Raw genomic sequence first — 21,626 nt, 5'->3', positions numbered from 1 at the left:
TAAAACATGTGATATTCGAACCTGGAATAAATATTTATTTCTCGACATGTCCGACTTGTCCCATCGCTTTTCCAGTGCGTCGAGACCCGCAGCATAAAAGTCTTTGTACTGTTGCCTCAGCCACTTCCGCACCTCCGTTTCAACCTCTTCGTCATCAGCGAAACGTTTGCCACGCTTTTCGGCCCATTATGAACCGCTTTACACGACAAACACTTCCTTAAACAGGAAATATTCCTTTATGAATGAATATCCTTTGCAATGAGTCTTTTTTCTCGCAGAAAAACCGCATAACGACGCTTTTCGGTAGTACATTCCTCAAGCACGGTCGGCATTTTGACTACTGATACCAGCTTCTGAACATGCGCATGCGCGTCTGCTACCTAGACTGTCATGAAGGTTGGCTGTGCTGCTACCTAGTGATACACACAGAAAACCTATCACATTCATTACAGCTGCTTTGCTTCCATTTGTGACCTGTTTATTGACTCTCCCTCGTAGTATGAAGCCTTGGCCTTCTGTGCAGGTGTAGCGAATCGGGAAGGATGCGAAACTGACGGCTGTCGTCGCGTACACTTGAAGGACCCGACAAACCTCTGCAACCCAGACGCAGACTGTATAACCAATCTCTTGGCAGACATTCACACTGGAGAACTCTGGGGTATGTTGCTGCAGCTGCAACCACTGTCCCGAGCCGAACGCATAGACACCTCTTCCTATTCGATACCAGAAGGGAAGGCCATGGCTGCCGAAACGTCTCCACCCGTCTGCACCGCCTGACCTTTGTTTTCCGAGCACAGCCAAATGGAACGCACCCGCAATCCAGCAGTGGCTGAGGCAAATCGTGTAAACGGATTCCTTTTCGCTAGATTTCGCTTCCCTTAACAGGGTTACTTTCGGGAGAAATGTTTGTCGGGCTCCAGGGACGCAGGCAAAGAAAGCTACTGATCGCACGAGGCTAGTCTCTACGCAGTCTCTCTCTCGCATTATCTCCCTTCGCTGATATCACTGCAGGAAGTAGAGGCTGTAGCCTCAGGTTGCCCCTTGTCCAAGCGCGTAAGGTTTCAGGAGTTCAAGCGAGAGGGGGGCCCCAGTAAGTTCCCAGCAGCACACGCGAGTGGCTTCTATCCTGGAACTAGCTTCCGAATTTCACATTGTGTCTGCTGGGCCCAACAAGCGCATGCCGCATGAAAAATCAAATTAAGTCAAAACCAGTTTTTTTGGCACGCTCGCAACAGAAATTTGCAAAAGTGCACATATATTTATCGTGTCTGTCTGTCCATATGCAAAAACTCAAGAAATGCTAAACGGGTATTCGTAATTTATTTGTAACTGGAAAACATCGCTAAAAATGTTCCGACGTTTTCCGAATTTGGTTTTAAAAAGACCATCTGCATGAGACGCATGCGCATATCTGCGCGCGCAACTCGCTAAATGTTTGTCGGAAAGAAAAACCTTTCATTTCAAACATGAAATCAGGCGCACTTTTCAACTCGTTACTTAAATCTAACTGTTCACGTAAGAAGAAATATGTAAAGCTGTCCTTGTAACACGCCGTGGAGGCCCATAGGTTTGTGAGACGCCGAGTCTTCCACATTTGACAATTGTCTCACAGATGGCGGTGACGTCAGCCTTACGCGCCGGCCGGCCGCCCTTTATCCCCTATGAATATTCCTGGTACTCATTCCTGTTAAGGGCCGAGTCGACCCCAGGGCCATAGTGCGGCCGAAAGGATTAAGTCAATTTAAAAATCCAGTGACCTCATCGGTAGTCGAACACGCGAACGTTGGGCTTATAGTCCAAAAGTAAATAAATATATAAAATAAGAAAATGTATTTTCAACCACACTTGTAAACAGACTAATTGTAATAATTTATAAATATTTGAATGTGTTCATGCACGCTGCTGCTGTGTGTACTGACATGTCCTGAAGATGGTTTCTGAGACCGAAACCTGTCAAGGATGAAAGACTGAAAAGGAAAGTCTCATTGGACGGAGTTGATGAACCTTTATTAATATTGATAGCGTGACGGACAAGGATGGACCAAATCAAACTCCTCATTTTGTATTTATTTTTCAGTCTTATGGGCACTTGGTAGCGCAGTTGGTTTAGGCACTATGCTAAAAGTCGGATGGTCGGGGGTTCAATTCCCAATGAGATCATTGGACTTTTCAACTGACCTAATCCTTCCAGCCACACTATGGCCCTGGGTCGACTCAGCCTCTAACAGAAATGAGTACCAGGAATCTTCCTGTGAGTAAAGGGCGGCCGGCGCGTAAGGCTGACAACCTCACCTTCAACTGTTAGCCGATTGTCTAGAAAATGTGGGAGCCTCGACGCCTCACAACCATAATTTTACCTTTTTCATATATATTAATTTTATATCAACCCAATAAGACGGGATATTTCTTGAGACGCTGATAGTCACCCAACTTTTCAAATTCTCCATCTTTTATGAAACCCGAAGGTATGTTTCTGTGTCCACAAGAACCCGCCACTGGACCCTATCATGAGCCAACTGAATCCAGTCCACTTCTCCGATCCTGTTCCTCTAACATGTAGAACAAGTTAACTACCAATAAAACAACGAGTTTTGTGTTACTGTGCTTTGTGATCTTGTAGAGCTTCTTGTCAAGGAAACTGGCCACTTCGTGTATGAACACTCAACGTTGGGGGCCAGCTGCTACTGTTCGGCACAAAACAGACATGCAGATCTCGTTAAGTTGTAAGTTTTCTGCAAGGTGCCCGTTTAACGGTTGTTGCCCCTGTGAAGTGTAGTGTCTGCAGCGCGGTTAGCTTTGCATCGACAGACAATACGCGCGCTTCCTGCGCGCCCGTCGCCATAGAAACACAAATTCGAAAGGCAAAATCCTTAGTGCGCATGAGAGAGAAGTGGGAGTGGTCAGCTCTCCGCTCGAAAGAGCAGCGGTTCGAGTACCGAAGTCTGAACACGACACGTATCAAATGTTGCATACTTCGAGACACGGGTTCGGTTCCCGGAAGGGATTTGAAATTCTTGTGTTGTCCACCGATGTGTCCGAACCCACTCTAGCGACCACCGAGCGCTCCAGAGAACCGCCGCGAAGCGCCCGGAATGGGAAACTGAACACTCGTTTTTCTGAATGGGTTGAGCGTTACCTCCACGCCCCCCTACGCTCTCATATAATGAGGCACGGAGTCAGGTTAACATGCACTAATTGCAAGACGAAATCGTTGCATACAAGCCGAATAGTTTCTAGAAAACTGCAAGGACATTAATTTTGTTACGTTGACGGGACTCACCCGGACGGGATCCTGACATGTGATGAACAGCAGACCCACGGAACTGCGACGTGCGAGCAGGGATCGGCAACCAATGGAACTGCTGCGCCGGCCAGCCATGGCCCGCTACATCATGGCGCCGGCAGACCGCGCCTGCAACACAAGCATAGACACTGCCTTGGGAATGAACCGTAGACTCTTGTCAGTGTGAGAACAGCTTGGGCTCGAACCGGAGACTACGTACCGCGAGGTGTTGCCTCCTCCAAGGTCTGAGATACACTGAGCGTCTAGACGCCCTCGCGACTGTAACAATCGATTGCGCGGTGCACCCCCCTCCCGAAACCGCATCCAGCGGCGGTTTCTGCTTCGCCGCGCCGCGCCGCGCCGCTCCGGGCTGGTCCGGCCTGGTCGCCGGCTGTCGTGGTACTCTGCAGTCACTCCCGGAAAGTGCGTGGGTTGTATCTCGTTTATGCAGGACCGCTTCCAAATCCTTTCCAATTCATCATTCATCCCATGATCAAAGGCTGTATAGTCTCGAGAAGAAAGCTTCGTTAAATGACGCACAACGCACACTCCAAGGACAGCCGAAAATGGGCTTAGAAACAAACCCACAGACGGGACTGGAGCGCTGAGAACAGACGAATGCTCTACACTTAAAAAAACAATTTTAATTTTGATTGTTAATATTTATCGTATTTTTTTTTATTCTTTGCTCAATTTATTTTTTAAAGGGGATGGGTTCGTGACTGACTCCCCTATGCCCAAACCCCAATACTCAGACATTCAGATGATCGCGTCCGCTGTGTATGCAGTGCAGTCCACTCACCGACTCCACAAACTGAGGTCCTGGTTTCACCACTCAGTGACGTCGAGTCCCTGCCTAAGCAACAAGACCTTAAGGAGTGTATGGGCGTGGGGATGGAAACGCCAGCACTAGATTCAGTTGAACGTTCAGCTTCACGCTCTCGCCGCTTTGCCTTACGAAACTGAAACACTATGAGCAGGCCCTACGGCCGACTGACCTCACAATAGCGCCTGTGACAGAACTCTCAGCGTCCCTGGCGGGACTTGAAGCCCTGATGCGTCACTAATAACAATAATAATAATAACGCATCTGGATGTGTTTCCGGAAAACTGTAATTTTCATGAATGTGAGTAGTTCTCTTTGAGGGGTTGGGTCAGGTTCAGTCCATTTGGTACGTCGGCCACTAAGAAGCCTATTGTACCAGCCCCGGTTTATAGATGATGAGCGTGGAGCAGTCGGTGGGATGAGAACTGGCAGGGGAAACCGAAGTACACGGAGAAAAACTGCCCCACTCCTACTTTGTTCACCACAAATCCCACAAGACTTGACGTGGGATTAAACCCGGGCCGCCGCTGTGGGAAGCCGGCGACTAACCGCCTCAGCTGTGACTCGGCCTAAATTGAAGTTTCTTGTGGCGCCAGTTCCAAGTTCTGTTCACAAAGCCTGAAGCGAGGAGACCACGCGGAAGATTAGACAGGCGGGCGGTGGGAGGAGGGGGCGTGCTCTGAGTTCTGCTTTCCTATGGGATCTTGTGAACACGGCTTCCATAAAGCGCAGAAAATTTCTTGACAAGCTGAGCGACTGTCAGCATCTCAAAGTCTCTGCTCCATTTCATTTTCCTCTTACCTGGCGTTACTTCCACCCCCTGCAGAGTCCCTGCCCCAGCTTAGCCTGACTGACATCTGTCGCCCTTTCTGTCAGTCCCTACTCTCGCATACTGGGATAACACCTCGAAACCGACAACGACTCGATTTTGTCTCGTCATTTTCAGATCTTGTTGTAGGCTACGTGACGGGGCAATGCTTTCTGCTTAACAATCTTGGGAAAATGAAGTTATTCGCGTTATCACGTGACGTTATTCTTGTGGAATCAGCGCAACTGCCACTGCGCATGCCCCACCATTTCTTTCGGATTTCTCCTCACACACAACTGCAACCACGAGTAAAGTGTCAGACTGTACATAAATTTGGTTTTGCGGGGACAAATTTCCTCTCCATTTGGTCAATATGGGGCACATCCAAAATTAATAACATGAACTAGGTGTACTAATAGTATATATGTACAGTAAACCCTCGCTGATCCGGTCACAGTTAATTCTCATCATCATCATCATCAGTAATCTGTCAGGCGACAGGTCCACAGTCTCTTCCAAAACAGTTTCTCCACTTAATGCGATCTTCTGTTTTTGGAAAGAGACTATCCAGGAAAAGTGATAATGTGGTAGTTTTTCCATTTGCTTTCCACATCGCAGTACAACAGCCGTTCAAACCACTCTGGTCACGCCTGTTGCTATACGAACTTGAACCATCTCGAGCATCATTTGCTCTGTGCTTCAAGTCGCTACTGATGACGCTGCTTCCGACATCAGTTTTTGGTGTCTCTCTTCGTCTGATGCCTACCCTTTGACCTGTCCAGCAAGGGAGGCCCTGCCAGTAGCTACGCTACCGCTGGTATAGCTCTCAGGGTCCTTGGCATACTCAAACCCCCTCACCACGATAAGGTGGAGACAAATATGACAAATGCTGTTCACAGCTGAGTACATGCTTTAAAAGACACATGTCGCATTTAGGAAGGCAGATGAGTCACTTGTCTGTTCAAACAAAACTTGACGGCTTCTTCAAACCTGCATCATTATGTTCAAAACCAAGTACAGCTTCTGAGTTCTCTATCGATGCATAAATGTATTGTCTTTTTTTGGTCTTTAAATAAAGGATCTACAGAGATGTATTTTGTTATTCATTTTCATCAGCACTGCTTATGTCATTCAGGGCCGCATTTTGCTTCACTCATCCACATTATCGCTTAATCCGGACGACCTCCCCCTCCTACAATTACTCCGAATTAGCGAGGTTCTACTGTATAGTCGGGGAAGGTGGTAGCGTAGTTGGTTGAGCCACTATGCCGGATGGTCGGGGGTTCAATTCCCGATGAGATCATTTGACTTTTCAACTAACCTAATCCATCCAGCCGCAGTATGGCCTGGGGTCGACTCAGCCTCTAACAGAAATGAGTACCAGGAATATTCCTGGGGGTAAAGGGCGGCTGGCCGGCGCGTAAGGCTGACGTCACCACCATCTGTGAGACGATTATCAAATGTGAGAACCTCGACGTCTCATAAACCTATGGGCCTCCACGGCCTCTTCCAGGGATAGCTTGTATTGGATTGGTACCTGGATTCACTGAGTACTTGTCTGGGATCTGCAGCGCAAGCTAATTCTCGGTCTCTTGTCTTCGCTGGGTGTTGCTTGGGTGCCAACTTTCCTAGGTCAGGTGCGTCAGGTGTGCTACTGGCTCTCGCATCTCTTTCTGCACACCAGACATTTGATGGGTTTGCTGCTGCCTTATCAACAGCTCTGCTTGTTTCATGGGTTCGAGACCGCGTTAAACTCGCGTTTTCACATGTGGAGTTGTTAGTTGACGCATGCGTACACCTGGTTCACATGCAGCTTAGCCTAGCGTCGCGATCTATCACATCCTTGTTCCGTCTCGCGAGACAGCCTTATGAGACGTGAAGGATGGAGATAATGGAGAACAAACATGCCAAGACAACGGCGCATTTGAAAGAATAGAAAGTTGAAACCCTCTTCTCTTTGTTCCATTACTCAGAAACCGGTACAATATTGACCTCCCATGTTGCAGAAAATGATATTCACTTGTTTCAGAAAGCGACGCATGTTAGAAAGAGGTGCAGTTTACTGGAGACAGCAGGACCGCAGGCGAATTCTGTAATTCTGTGCCCCCTCCCCAATGCTGCGCAGAGTTCGGTCCGTGCGTCTCTACGGACGTAACAACTCGCGACGGATTTTCACGAATCTTAATAACGGAGAATGTTACGACAAACTTTCGATCTCTTTCAATTCCTATTTAAATTGGGAACGTTTAGCCACATCTTCACATGAAGATGCACTCATAATTCTGCGCATGCTTCCCCGGCAATATTTATGCGCGCGAAAACCATGCATTCTGAAGGAACGTTAGAAAAACGAAACACAGTTTTTCTTCTTGCGCACTTTAACCGTTAGGGCGTAAGCTCTATCACATAATGAACTAGTTGTTATGTTTGAAGTACATCCTTGAATTTCCACATCCCCAACAATGGCCTCCCGAACACACTCGCTGTAACGAGTACAGAAGACGGTAAAAAGTCTCTGTAGAGATGTGAACACTATAAAGTCAGTTAATGTGTTTGTGTGTTTGTTATGATCGCCCCCCCCAAACATGAGCACGTCGCGAGTTTAGGATTAACCAGCTGCTCTTTGTAGCTTGGATGCTGCGTTTCCTGTGCGGAAGAAACTGTATGTCGATTAATTTCATATGCCAGATGTAAACAGAAGAAAGGAATATATCTGAGGAACGCTCTTTAAAATATGGAAGAGTGTGGCCTGTAAATCGAAGTCTTATCGTTGTCTCCATTCAGTGGGGAATATGGATTGGCTCAAGCCATTCCCATGATACATTGCAGAACATTACCGTACTGCCCGATGTTGGCCGGCATCTGTAGTGCCCTGCCATCTACCGTCAGACTTCAGAATTAAGAAGTGTGACTTGCCTCCTGACTATGCTGCAATTTGTTGCTCAGCTGTGCAAGGCACTAAGTCTGTCTTCCAGCTCCTGTGCTACAATTTTTTTTTATTAAATTTTTTGTACTTAATATCCACACTTAATGGATAGATTGTATAATCATTGGAGTTATAAAAAAAAAAATTTCGGGAGGCCTTGAGTAGAAGATCCGATGGATTTAGAATCGCTGGGAGTAGAGTTTAAATTCTGGACCATTAACTAATTCACATACCAAGCAGAGTCCTTGCGAAGCTAATGGTCGCTCACTTAGTAAAGAAATTTCAGTCCTTTATGGAGCCTGAAAGTTCATTACCGTATTCACAACAGCCCACCACCTATGTACTTTACACATTACAGCCTCTGAAGGCACCGTCAAATAGCGAGTTCTCTTTGTGAAACTGAATTTAAGGAAGGACAGTTGAATAAAATAAGGATGATGATGATGATTATAGAGAGGTGTCTTCGGCAAAGGTGGTCACTGTAAAACCAACTGAAACACAATCTTCTATTTCTGCCATCTACCGATAAATGAAATTAAATTTGTATTTGGTTTCCATGGAAACGACATGACGACAAGCATTATTGCGACACTCAGTCCCCGTCGCAGAGTGACTGCATGTGTATTGCGAATTCAAACACAGACCGTCGGAATACTAAGGGAAGAGAGATAATATTAAAATGAATCATGGAGAAATTCATTGTGACGACTAGAATTGGTTTGAAATTGTTTTGGATAAATTCGAATATGAGACCTTGGTGCTGGCAGTAAGGAAACAGGGGCGAAGGTGTACACTCCGACTGCACGGCGGTTTAGAGGGGCCGCCTCTCCTCACCCCTTTTCGGGTTCCTACCTGGAGTCCTCGCTGTCCTTCCCGTGCTCTTCCTTAGCCACTCCAACCGCATGTCGTTTCTATGCAGGTAATTAAGCACCACGCCATGAGGATCCTTGACCTCGGTACTAGGTGGAGGTGTCAGCTTCACGCCCCTGCCGCTTTACCCCCGGGAAAAGAAGCCTCCTGTACCCACTGGATAGGAGGCTTGGTGGGCCCAAGAGAGGAAAAAAGTCTCTTGCCTCAACCCGGAATCGACCCCCGATTCCTCGGTTGTTTAGCCCTTAGTTTAGTCGCTATACCGACTGAGCTATCCCGGCTCCTAATGTCGGAATATTACCTCACATTTCCTTCCAAATCCTTTCCGATTGACCCTGTGAGGCCGTGTTGCCTGGTAGGAACAAGTTGCAGATGACGGCGCTGTGAGGTGACAGTTGAATAGCGATGCGGCTAGGTAATGTATCCGGCAACACAACAAGGAAAATGGCGTCTCATAGACTGACTTTATTGTTTACCGGGGACCGTCATCAGGCAGTGTATACAGTAAATGTGGCGAAGTTAATTGAAATCGCAACATGGATCCACATTGTGGTGCAACGCGTCCATATTATAAAAGTCGTAGAAAACTGTGCCTTGTGTTATTAGGAAAATTACAATATATAAAAAATATTAGAAATATTATCGTCTACAAGAATTTGTATTTAAAATATTAGTGGAGATAATTAAAAGATATTGTATATTCCGAATACATGATTTTATAATACGGATAAGTTTTTTTTATTGCTAGTGCGGCCACTTGTGGCCTATTGTACCAGCCCCAGATGATAGGTGAGGGTGATTGTGGAGCAATTGGTAGAATGAAGATTGGCAGGGGAAACCGAAGTACTCGGAGGAAACCTGACCCAGCGCCACTTTGTCCACCACAAATCCCACTTGACCAGACCCGGGATGTAACCCGGTCCGCCGCGGTGGGAAGCCAGCGACTAACCGCTTGAGCTATGACGCGGCCCCGGATAAAGGGTTAGACATTACACGAGTAAAAAAACTAAAAATATTAAAACAGTATTATAATATTATGGAGTTATGAAGTTAATTCCTCATATGGAGCTGAAGGTTCCGATGTGTTGCAGGTCATTTGAACCCACGTTGTTTTTAGCTTCTCATGGTGCGTATGTTCGCCCAGAGCTGTGTTGTGGACCTGGGGCCTGCTTCAGTATGTTAATTTGTATGCTAAATAACGTCTTGGATATGAGCCGTAATGCATTGTTTACTATCTCAATGTGTAGGTGCGTCGTGTCTTCGCGTGATTCGGCCCATGTCCCATTGAATGCTAAATAATCTTTGAAGTGAGGCAACGTCGTTAAATATACACTACCAATAAACGAAAGACGTTGTTTGTGTTCTTTTAGCGAAGCGGTGAGTAGCTCCGAATGGTGGGATGAATTGGAAAGGATGTGGAAGGAGCTGGTCGTGGCCTATGTTTTCATGGCGTTTTCCTGGAGCGACTGAGGAAAACAGCAGGATACCTGAAGAATGCAGTCGTTGACACAAGAACTAAACGGCGCCACATGCCAGAAAACGGCATTCTTCATAGCCATCGCCGTGAGAACCTCAGGTGTGACACAGCAGACCAACTCGGTCAGGACAGCCGTTCTGCAGTTCGAGCTGAGCACAAGGTTCGCAGAAACTGGTCGTTTTGGAGAAAAGAGCATTTCGAAATGAAGAATACAACAGATGTCATGTTTAAGTTTTCTTTTTGTAGAGTTGTAATGATGAGGTCCATCTGCTGAATACATACTGCACATATCTTGACACTAGAAAAATCGATGACTTTTTAAAGCTTACGTACTATTAGTTCCTCGTTTTCGGCTCATCTATGGACACATGCCTATGTGTGGCTTACAGCAGCATCCATTACTTATTTATTCCTCGCTGCAGCAAGCTACCAAACGCAACGGAAATGTTTGTATAACGGTATGAAAAGATTGCGCATGTTTGTGACAGCGTCATAGTCACGTGTTTCCATTTTATAATTGCTTAACCCAATGGCCAATGATAGAAGGAAAGGAACTGTTTACAAATAGCTTATCCTTCAGAAACATAATCCGCTTCCTGGGAACTGTTGTTTTCTAAGCTGTTCGTAACTTCTTCACGTTTTTCATCGGTTTCCCGTGTAGGTAAACCGGTTGAATTTTATTCCCCAAGACGAGGAGTGAAATGTTCCTTCGTCACATGATGCAATTTTGGTTCAATATGGCGGAAGCGTTTTCAAATTAAACCCTGTAAACAGTCCCCCTCCCCTTTCCAACCCGCTGGTAACCTATATACGTCAGTCTGAATCGATTCCTAATCGAAATTTATTGCGAAGAAGACGGAGGCCATTGAAGGTACCGATTAATTCAACTGTGTTTACGCTTAAATTGAGCAAGCCCCGAGTCTCTAAAAATGTAAATAAAGATATCATGTGGAAGATGAATACTTTTACGAAAGAACACGACAAAGAAAATAAATATTCCCACCTATCCCTTACACAGAGTTCGAGAAACTCGAGCCACTGACCTCATAATGCGTAGTTGTGCAGGTAGCAGACAGTGTACTCTGCCGACAAATATGCGAACCATAAATATTTGTCTCCCGGATGATTAACCGAATAATGTGACGAAATGAAGTTTTTAACCATTATGATTCATGTCTGGCAGGTTAGCTCCAGAATTGAATTATATTCCGTGACTAAGCTCGTTTTCCTCCTCTCTCCTATGAAAAACGTAATGTACCAGACCCAATTTACTGCGCATTTCAAAACGTAAACATGCCGACAAGTGGCGCGCTTCGTGGATATTGGAGGAACCTTACGACGTAAAAATCTGTCTAGTGCTGCTGCAATTGGTCGTAGTGGCCGTGTGGCAAACTGAAGTAGAGTGTTTGCTGAGAGGACATGAGTTTGTTTTGGTGCTGGCGTAGAGTTGCAGCTTGTGGTGTTTTTTAGTTTGTCTCGGGTTTTATGTTGCAGCTTCGGGCAATGGAAACTACAGAAGCAAATGATTTGTGTTCTGATTGATGTGAGTAATGCGTCATTACGTTTGAAGGTAAGACATTATTATTTACATTGGTACGTTATTAATAAAACAGATTGTTCAGTTTAATAAGGATACACTTACAGTTGTGGTCACAAATTAAATTAATTTGATAATAGAAATGTCGTTGACTGTAGTTAATCAGTTCATGTAAGAGACCATTTTACTACGGAAGTTACAGGGGATGAGGAAGGAAGTAAGAGGTTCGAACGTAGGTGGAATGCCACGTCTGTAGTAAATGTTTGTCACTAGTGAACTCATTCATACGCGTAGCCTTATCGCGCCATTGCGTATTGTTATCGCTGTGCGTTCTGTGTTTATTCCAACCGACAGCTGCTGTGACGCAGTTGAGGCTTTCTGCAGCTACATCAATAGTTACGTGGCTGTTTTTAGAGTGATACACCCCATGCTCTGCGACGTATAGGGTGAAGCTTTTTGTCATTATTTATACTTGTTCCCTTCTCGAGACACGTTTTTTTTGTATGAGAAATTGTCATTTTCCAAAATAGGGTTGCCTAACGGCAGAATGTAGCCGGAGAAGAGAATGTGATACGTAATGTACTCGCCAAATTAACAGCTTCCCCCCTCTCCTATGGTATGGAAGAATTGACCGTTGAGAGGTTGAATGGCGCAGGAAAGTTTAGTCTGCCGAAAGAGAGGCAGCGTTTACAAATCGACTGATGTTCATGCGGGCGGTACCGATGTCTAAATGTGTTGGATTGTTTTCACAAATCGCCCACAATTAGTTTCTAGCCAGACGCAAATTAGAAGCAACTTTCCGTGCAATTTACATTTTCAAGATTCAGAAATTGGATTTATGAAAGTAGGCAGTTAAACCTCTGCGTGTTACGGACTTGCTCTCTGATAGTAGTATTAGGCCTATTCCTAGAAAGAGCAGTTTATCTATGGGCAGGAAGTTTTTCCCAGAAGAGAAATAAAACGTTCATGGGCAGTAGAAAGCAGAATTTTTGAGCGTTGGTCGCAGTTCTCCAGAAGTGAAAAGCATCCAGCCTTTATAAAGTAAATTTAATATTTCCCCATTTGAGATGGAGTTTGACTGAAAGAGTTTCAGCGGGAGATTAGTGTCTGTTGTGTGGGATTTTGTAGAATTAGCACTGTAGTTATTGTTCTGAAGCAACGAAACCAAGGCCCTTGTCTTCACATCGATACGGGAGTTGGCGCCCAAACGACCTCCGCTACCCACGCAAGCTCCGCCTTATTACGTTACTTGATAGTACGAGTGTGCAAACAACAACATTATTATTATTATTATCATTATCATTATCATCATCCCCTAAATGAAACCAGTAGCAAGCTCCGCATAGGTTATCGTTTCCTCTTTAGAAATGCCTTAAAACCAGTACTGTTGTACTTTGTTTTAGAATACATCAGGAAGTTGCGTGGGACATCAGTTTCTGGACATGCCGATGTTAATTTGTTGGGGAGAACGATAGGACCTGAGCTCTAATTGACGATAGTAATGAGGGGTTGGTCTAGAAGAAAACACGGGATAAAACTAAGTGTATGTTGATGTCTTGTGACTAGAATATAGGGCAATATCATAGCATACAGAGAGCTAATGCATCCTTCAGTTTTCGGAATCGACGCTGACAAGTCATGAAGAAACTGAAAGTACAAGTTCTAATGCCTGCTGGTGGTGGTGGTGGTGGTGGTGGTAGTAGTAACAACATTGATTCAGTTCCTTTATTTGAGTACCTGCCACAGCACGTAGCGTGTAAGAAGCTGTCTGAATGTGTAAAAGGTAAAGTTGTCCCTGTGCTTAACTAATTAAGCACTGTGCCATGAAGGCGTATGGGGGAGTGGATGTATAGATCCACATTTCTTTGACCTCGGCACTAGTTGGAGGTGAGTGGTCAGCTTCACGCCCCGGCCGCTTTACTCCCAGAAAAGAGGCCCAGGTACCCATTGAATAGGAGGTTGGGTGGACCCCAGAGCCGGTGTGGACGATTGGAGAAGCGAAAATTCTTGACCCTACCGGGACTCGAACTCCGACCCCTCGGTCGTCCAGCTCATAGCCAGCCGCTATACCGACTACACTATTACGGTTCCGTGTACAAAACAAAAAAGTGAAAAAATGGAAACTGAAGTTACCTGAACAGAAGGAAAGGGGAAGCACAGTAGATCATTCATTCATACCCGAACAGAAACACCGACCAAATAATTGCTGGAGGAGCTATCCGCACTTTGCTGGAAGTGGCACACCTAGTGGAAGAATCAAGTCTCGAAGCATTGGTCCCATTATCCCTTTAAAGCTCAGTGGCTAGTGTATATTTACTACCCGCGCTAACATACAGAAACCCTTCATTCTGCAGGGCGGTGTTCTCACAGTAAACAGGAGTAACCGGTTGGTCTCTGTAGCGGTGACGTAATGTGTTTCCTGTGAGGTACGGACTGAATTCATATATATTATTTCGAAGCGAGTAGGTTAAGAAGTGGAAACGTCCCCGACTTGCGTAGCGGGTACACAGAGACGGTGAGTTTGTGCTTTGAAAACAAATCACATAAAGTCTTTACTTTTTAAAATCAATAATGCATGTAGATTATGCGTACAGTCTTCTGGGTTATGAAGTCGTGTACCCCGATAGATGGTTGGAATAGTAGTATTATTGTCTGACTTGTCAAGCACAGTAGACCACTGTAGGTCGCGGTGCAAGGGCCGAGAAGGCCTACCCCTCATACATTCGTTATGACTGACTTCTTGGGCTCCTGGAGCACGGTTCTTGAGACGCTGAAATTCTACGCATTTTATGGACCCCCCCCCACAAAGAGTTCCATGGTTACTGGGTGCCGGGATTGCCCTGGGCTACGGACCTGATTTTTCTCTATTCCACAGCGTCCATTCCGGCTCTTGGGACCCACGCAACGTCCAGTCCGGTTGGTACCAGGGGTAAAGCGGCCGAGGCGTGAAGCAGACCACTCTTCTTCCTTCCAGTTCTGAGGCCAAGAATGGTGGAGCTTTGCTGCTACTCCCCCAGACGTTTTTATGGCGAGGCGCTTAATTAAAGGGACAACTTTACCGTGGAGCTGTTATCTCCATGATCATAATCAGACATGTCACATGTAGAGTGTAGCTCAGCAGACGTCGTGCAGTGTCGGCTGTCTGCTGTTTAGACTATTTTTTCATCTTTGGAGCTAGGTCAGAAGGTCATAAGTCAGAGATGATTATGGGTCATCAGTTGACTCATAGCTTTTGTACCAATGAGACGTCGTTGTTTCTGACCAAGGTACAGAGCCTGGAACTTCCATTGTGTAAGAGACACTCCATGATGGCGTTTGTTCGGATCCGGGAGGCGGGATAGCTCAGTTGGTATAGTGACTAGGCCATCAGGTTGCGGACCCGCTCCTGTCCAGTGGTTGCAGGGGTCTCTTCCTCGGGGATAAAGCGGCCGGGGCGTTAAGTTGTCTGGAGCCGAGGTTACGAATGGTGCAGCTATACATCCACAGCTTAACTAAGCACAGGGGCAACTTTACCACTCAGCGTAGAGTTACCATACCGCTGTCAATGTCGGCAGGGCCATTTTAGAAACTGCTCATGCCCATGAACTTCAGACGCTTGCATTCGCAACATAATTGCCAGTTTCTTGTGACGACTGGGTTCTTACGTCCTGTAGTTCGGAGAGAGATCGACGTTTCGGAGCAGCATGTCGTCTGAATCTTCAACGTCGAGGAGGAAACGAAGCAAGAAACCAGCAAAACTCGGGAAGATCGCACTCTTCATTATAAATTTAAAATTCTTGATACTTTTTGACCAAATTGCGTACTAGTACAGGTTTTCCAAATATCTTACTCTATACACACACAAGTTTGCCGCATCATCATTTCAGTAATTTTTTATATAGAAAGAAAGAATCTTAAGACACGTCGTCATGCAGACTTGCACGTATTTAGTTAGAAATGCCGATAAAACCGGCAAGCAGTCAGGTGGCGTCTCTATCGGCGTTCCCGCTAACTCTTTGCATCTGACGTGGAGAGGACATTACATTACTTTGTGTGTGTACGTATGTGTATGTGTAAGAGAGGGAGAGAGAGAGTGGTAAGCTCTGAGGGTTGTTGACTAGGGCATTAGTTGCCATAATAATCTTGCGTATTATATAATGGTTAAATTAGACCGCGCATGACACAAAATAATAATTAACGACGCAGTTATTAAACAGGCGAGCACATGCATTTATTTGGGAAAGGAACTAAGTTCAGAAGGAAAATTGAAGGAGAGATAAACAGAGGAATGCGAGCCTGTTGCAGCTGTTGTCAGATGTAATAACATCTAAACGCCGAAACGTGGACACTGACAAAGGGAAAGATTTTTTTTATTGCTATTGGGGTGGGACTATGTCCCTTGCGCTGCGGCCACTTCTGACCTATTGTACCAGCCCCAGATGATAGGTGAGGGTGATTGTGGAGCAATTGGTGGAATGAAGATTGGCAGGGGAAACAGAAGTTTTTTTTCCCCCTTGGCACTACAGCCCCAGTGGGCCTAGGCCTACCTCCATGAACTTCTCCGCTCACTTCGGTTTTTATAGATCTTACACATTCGGTAGGACTCCTTGGGCGGGTGATCAGCTCGGCGCAAGGCCTATAACTGTACACAAACACGGAAAAGTGCACACACACACAAACTAAACATCCATGCCCTGAGTGGGATTCGAACCCACGATCCCGGTTTCCAAGCGAGCGAAGACAGTACATTCCGGGGAAACCGAAGTACTCGAAAAAAAAATTGCCCTAGCGCCACTTTGTCCACCACAAATCCCAGTTGACCGAACCCGGGCCGCCTCGGTGGGAAGCCAGTGACTAACCGCTTGAGCTATGGCGCGACCCAAGGGAAATATAACTAAAATTCAGGATGTAAATATGATTTTTTGGAAACACTTGATGGAAGACGAGTAGGGATATTATAAATGGATTGGAGAGCAAGTTCAAGTTCAGAATTTGGCAGTAGCGGCGATACAGTATCCCAATGGTTTGGCCAAGGGAAAGGATACCGAAAATTGAAATCTGAAGAAATGAGACGCGAGACGACTCGGAACAAGACGGATAAGTCAGATGAGGAAAGGCGGCAAGAAATCGCAAAGGTAAAACACAAGGGGGGAGGGGACGAAGGGGGCTGTATAATCCTGTTGGTCTTGTTGCATAGTTCCCTTTGAACTGCATTGTAAGTTGGCAACAGTGGAATGAAATTTCGAACTTTAATTTGGTGCGTTCCATGTTGTGCAGAAATTAGACAGTCGGTTTGATGGTGTCTGCCTGCAGTGCAGGTGGCAGCTGATAAATAAAATGTCGGTTTTGTGTTTGCTTTGTACATCATTAATTGTTTGCTGCCTTGACATTTCTGTTGCGCTTTTACGATAGTACTGATTATTGTTTTGATGGATGACAGCCGCCACGCCACAACACGAGTCATTCACAGAGTGGGCCATGACATCCTGTTTGTCATTTGTTTCGTGAACTGCGCATTTTCGTTTGTCATTTGTTTCGTTGGTTTCACATTTTCTGCGTCTCATAGAAACATCGATTCAGACGGAATATACAAGGAATAAAGTAAATGAAACCACCGTGGAGTATTTTACGATCGATTGGTGATGTTAGCAAATGTTCCTATTGCTGTGCTGTAGCGTCCTGTGTTCTCGGAATTATCGCGCGCACTTCTCGCAGTCCCCGTGCAACTTTGTCCGGGTATTAAAATCCTCACTTCAGAAGCGTTCGTCTCTTGGAGGTAAAGGCCGGCCGGCGCGTAAGGCTGACGACCTTACCGCCATCTGTAAGCCGATTGTCTAGAAAATGTGGGAGCCTCGGCGTCTCACAACCCAATGGGCTTCCACGGCCTGTTACAGGGATACCTTTACTGTTTTTTTACATGTTTCGGCCCAGCCGAATGCCATCATCAGGTGTGCAGGCAGTGTGAGTACGGCGAGAGGAGCGCGCGATAATTTAGCAAATGCGTTGATCGCACAGAGCCGGAATGGGCGGTGATTGTTGGTAAGTGGAAGCTATTGTTTCTTTTAAAGCAATAGCAGCGTAACCTTGCTTCATTGTTACTGACAACTAAAAGCAACGGTAGCCAACGAAAAAGATTTGTGTAGTTTGGAATGTCACCGTAGGAATGCTGCAGGAAGTAACATTGTAGGCGGATGTAACGGTGGTGGCCTAACTCTTGTGAGCGAATGGGATTTCAGTCGTCTTCTCCTTGGTCTCCAGTTTGCATTTTGCGGGTTCTTGGCGAGCGTACGTATGTATCCATACACATGGCTCGCCTGTTAAAACCTTCATTCAGTGTGTTTCGGTCTGATTTTGTGTGGGGTTCCACAGGGCACATCGCCGAGAGCGAGTTTAATCTGGTTCGTATCTGACCGCGGTAGATTAGTTCGTTGAGGCATTATGCTACAAGCCGGAAGGTCGCGGGTTCGATTACCGACGAGGTCACTGGATTTTACAATTGATCTAATTTTTTCTACCCGGGCTATGGCCCTGGGTTCGACTCAGCCTCTAACAGAAATGAGTACCAGGAATGTTCCTGGGGCTAAAGGGCGGCCGGCGTATAAGGCTGATCTTATCGCCGTCTGTGAGCCAATTGTCTAGAAAATGTAGGAGCCTCGGCGCCTCACAACCCTGTGGGTCTCCGTGGCCTGTTACAGGGATAGCTTCACCGTACTTGATCGGACCGCATGAAGTTTTAATCTAAATTCAAAAGAAACTGCAAAATCCCGACAAACGCGAAACAGAATGTGGAGGATGTCTTATCTTTAATTTAAATTTTGTTTCGCAATCACTGAAACACTAACATCGTCGACAAGCGGCGGTCGCTCGGTCGGTACAGTTCGCTTGCGGACTTAAACTACGGAGTTTTTTATTTGTATTACTGAAGTACGACTTACGTTTGACGTGTTGGTGTGCTTCCGATATCAGCATTGGCAATAGCTTGACGCTCCGGCCGTTGTGTAAGCCTCAGTGCCGATCCGAACGCAGAGGTGGCTTCGAGACCAATAGTACCCATTACTGAGCAATTTGGTTACCACCGCGAGACGGCCTTCAGCTCCTCAGGGTGCGCCTCTTTACTCTGATTCGCAGATCACGGCCCTTCTAGTGTCGCAGTTCATTGGGTTATTTGATGGCGCTTCATCGACTGCATAGGTAGAGTGACTGGAAACGAGCGGCCGTAGCCTCCTGCTGTCTCACTGTTCAGAAACCGGGACGTCTGGGACGCGAAGCAGTCGGTAGTGTGTGGGGGCTGCCAGTCATCACGTGACGTCGGTGTTTCAGTTCCGTATGGTGACACAGTTCGGCTGGCAGATCGATGTTGTCTGATTTCGGCTTGCTGCTGCCTCCGTCTAGACTTGGCTGCAGTCTCCGGAAGTGGGGTTCCTTCGAGGGACGGGATGGGGCAGTGGGATGGTGTCTGGGCGGGTAGAAATAGTTCGTCACAGCAAACCCTTGCTAATCCTGATCGAAACATAAAAGATAAAAAAATGCTGTTCACAGTTGAGTACATGCTTTAAAAGACACACGGCGTTTGGGAAGGCAGATGAGTCACTTGTCTGTTCAGACAAAACTTGACAGTTTCTGCAAACCTGCATCATTTCGTTCAGAAACGAGTACAAGTTCTGGGTCTTCTAGCGGCGAATAAATGCATTGTCTTTTTATGGTTTCTAAATAAGGGCTCCACAGTGATATTTTGTTATTTATTTTCATCAGCAGTGCTTATATCATTAAATTTTCCATTCATGTTCTGATTTTTTGTCGTTGCTTCACTAATCCGGATTATCGCTTTATCCGATCGGCCTTTCCCGCCAAGCGCTCCGGATTAGCGAGGGTTTGCTGTACAGCTACTAGGCGCAACATGACAAGCGTCATAACGTGTATCCTTCACCAAATACTATTAGGATGAATGAATGAATGAATGAATGAATGAAGGAGAACGAGATGGGTGGGACTTGTAGCACGTATGGGAGAGATGAATCAATACTGGGTTTTGTCCTCCAGGGCACCTGAAGGTAAGAGACCACTTTGGAAGACCCAGACCTGAATGGCAGCATAATATTAAGACCAGTCTTAGAGGAATTGTGTGGGAGTTTGTCCCAGGGTGTGACTGGTGATTACGCGAGCCTTTGGGACGAGGATGGTGAACTTAGTTCCCAGTTTCATAGCCGTGCAGTGTACGTGCATATCCAGGGTAACTCGCCAGGGAAGAATTGTGTCCGCACAAGAGAGCAAAGAGGAACGCAATTTATGTCCTCTGCTTGTCTTCCGGAAGTCTTGTCGCTTTTAAAGGCAATTAAGCAGGATTCGTTCCGGCAGTGCGTGCGTTTCCGGTCTGGTATAAACAACAATTAATGGTTTTCTGAACGCGTGCGAACATTACCGAGGTCTGGTTTGCTCGACAGCAGTTATACGAAGGGCCTTTACACCTGCATGTTTAGGCCGTCATGTATGTATGTATATAAATGTACATTCAATTAAAATTCAGTAAGTTCTGGGGGGAAACGATTGCCAAATTTCCTTTGATGCGACACGGACCGCATAGGAAATGAAGCGTCCAACAGTTTTGTTATTGCTTGTATGTTTGTTGCTATGCTAACGTTTTTACCGAGCCGTTGCCTAGCAGCGATAGGAGAGATACGCATACAGACACAGACTGATGGGAGAGATTTATGAAGTAAGCCTTTGAGATGGGCTCAGGTGCCATGATATACATACCCAGTTCCATGAAGACTGGTTTCAGGCATTCAAAGTTGGTGGTGGGGGTGGGATTCATAGACAGCAAGGTGATTCATAAGCCTCCTTTTATTTGTTGAAGCTCAGGAAAGTAGGGTAATAATTTTGCTTAAGAGGATAAGACCTTCTCAGCACATTTGAGTAAGTGCGTTGGGGTGGGCCCCTTGTACGAGCCCGGATATTGGATGAGTGTGGAGCAGTATGTAGGGCGTCAGTTGGCGGGGGAGGCAGAAGTAGGCGGAGAAACCCTGCCCCAGTGCCGCTTTAGCCTGACTTGGGATCGAACCGGGGCCGCCGAGCGGGTGAAGTAGGGCGTCCGTCAGGTGCACTTTGCTGTGAACGAGAGTGCGTTCGGGTGTGTGTGTGTGTGTGTCTCGCCTGGCCGCCTCAGAAGTTGCATCAGAGTGGCAACTATTTGTAGCGCGGTGCGCTGCACAGAATTAGGCCAAGCTGTAGGGCACTGCAACAGTCGCAGTCGCGCCTGCTAATGCAGTGATTCACGTGTCAGATCAACAACCTCTCATTGCGCGTCCACATCTGATTGGACGGACACGCGACGCATCCCAATCCCGTAACAGTGTTACGTTACTGGCCAGGGGCAACGAACCAGGTTCAAAGAAGCGAAAAATGTGGTCCCTGAAGATGGAAGAAGCAGTTCCCTCCGAAACATGGGCACGTATTTACCAAATTGTATCTCGTCACGTCCCATACGACCTCGGGTTGACATTCGCCGACATGAAAATCTCAAATGTAATGTGTTGTAGGGGGTTGTAGGGTGCTTGGTACTGCAATATCAGATGGGAGTCTTGTGCTAGATGAGTATGGAACATTGGTGGAGTGATGATACCTGGTAGGGGAAATCGAAGTACCTGGAGAAGAACGCGCCTCAGTGCCGTTTTCCCGCATGTAATTCCACGTGGACTGTCACTAACCGCTGAGGCGCTTCTCCTGTGAGCTGAAGCAGCGGCCAAACCACGGAACTACTACTTGGGTGCGAGTAGCAGGACCATACCCGTAACATCACTGGAAACCAGTTCCAGGGCGGCGCGGCCTCTGCCCTGTCGAAAGCTCGTCGCAAATAGATCCATTCATGTCGTTATAGAAACGTCGTAAAGTGGACCACCTGCACTGCAGCAGTCGGTAGAGTG

General features: G+C 46.4%; 2 protein-coding genes across 6 annotated transcripts in view; one reads left to right on the top strand and one right to left on the bottom strand.

Moving 5' to 3' along the window:
• The window catches only part of LOC111863573, a 61,697-nt gene extending 43,036 nt beyond the window's left edge, over positions 1-18,661 (bottom strand). Inside the window, exons 1-2 of one of the 4 annotated variants that reach the window (XM_033751108.1) lie at positions 18,642-18,661; positions 3,281-3,412 (exon numbers count right to left, since the gene is read on the bottom strand). In XM_033751108.1, the coding sequence (XP_033606999.1) occupies positions 3,281-3,379 (99 nt within the window). In that variant the 5' untranslated portion in view covers positions 3,380-3,412; positions 18,642-18,661. Of the gene's footprint in view, positions 1-3,280; positions 3,433-3,503; positions 3,554-11,233; positions 11,292-18,641 lie in introns of those variants that run through there. The other 3 variants (XM_023850009.2, XM_023850007.2, XM_023850008.2) reach the window with 3 other exon arrangements.
• LOC111863536 (insulin-like receptor) overlaps positions 11,576-21,626 on the top strand; it is a 69,048-nt gene continuing 58,997 nt past the window's right edge. For both annotated transcript variants that reach the window (XM_023849931.2, XM_023849929.2), the window contains exon 1: positions 11,576-11,760. The gene's annotated coding sequence lies outside the window, so the exon portion shown is untranslated. The remainder of the gene's footprint in view (positions 11,761-21,626) is intronic.

Source organism: Cryptotermes secundus, unplaced genomic scaffold, assembly GCF_002891405.2.
Source record: "Cryptotermes secundus unplaced genomic scaffold, Csec_1.0 scaffold184, whole genome shotgun sequence".
NCBI lineage: Eukaryota > Metazoa > Arthropoda > Insecta > Blattodea > Kalotermitidae > Cryptotermes > Cryptotermes secundus.
The sequence above is the reverse complement of the archived record's forward strand: the minus strand, read 5'-3'. Positions and strand labels throughout refer to the sequence as shown.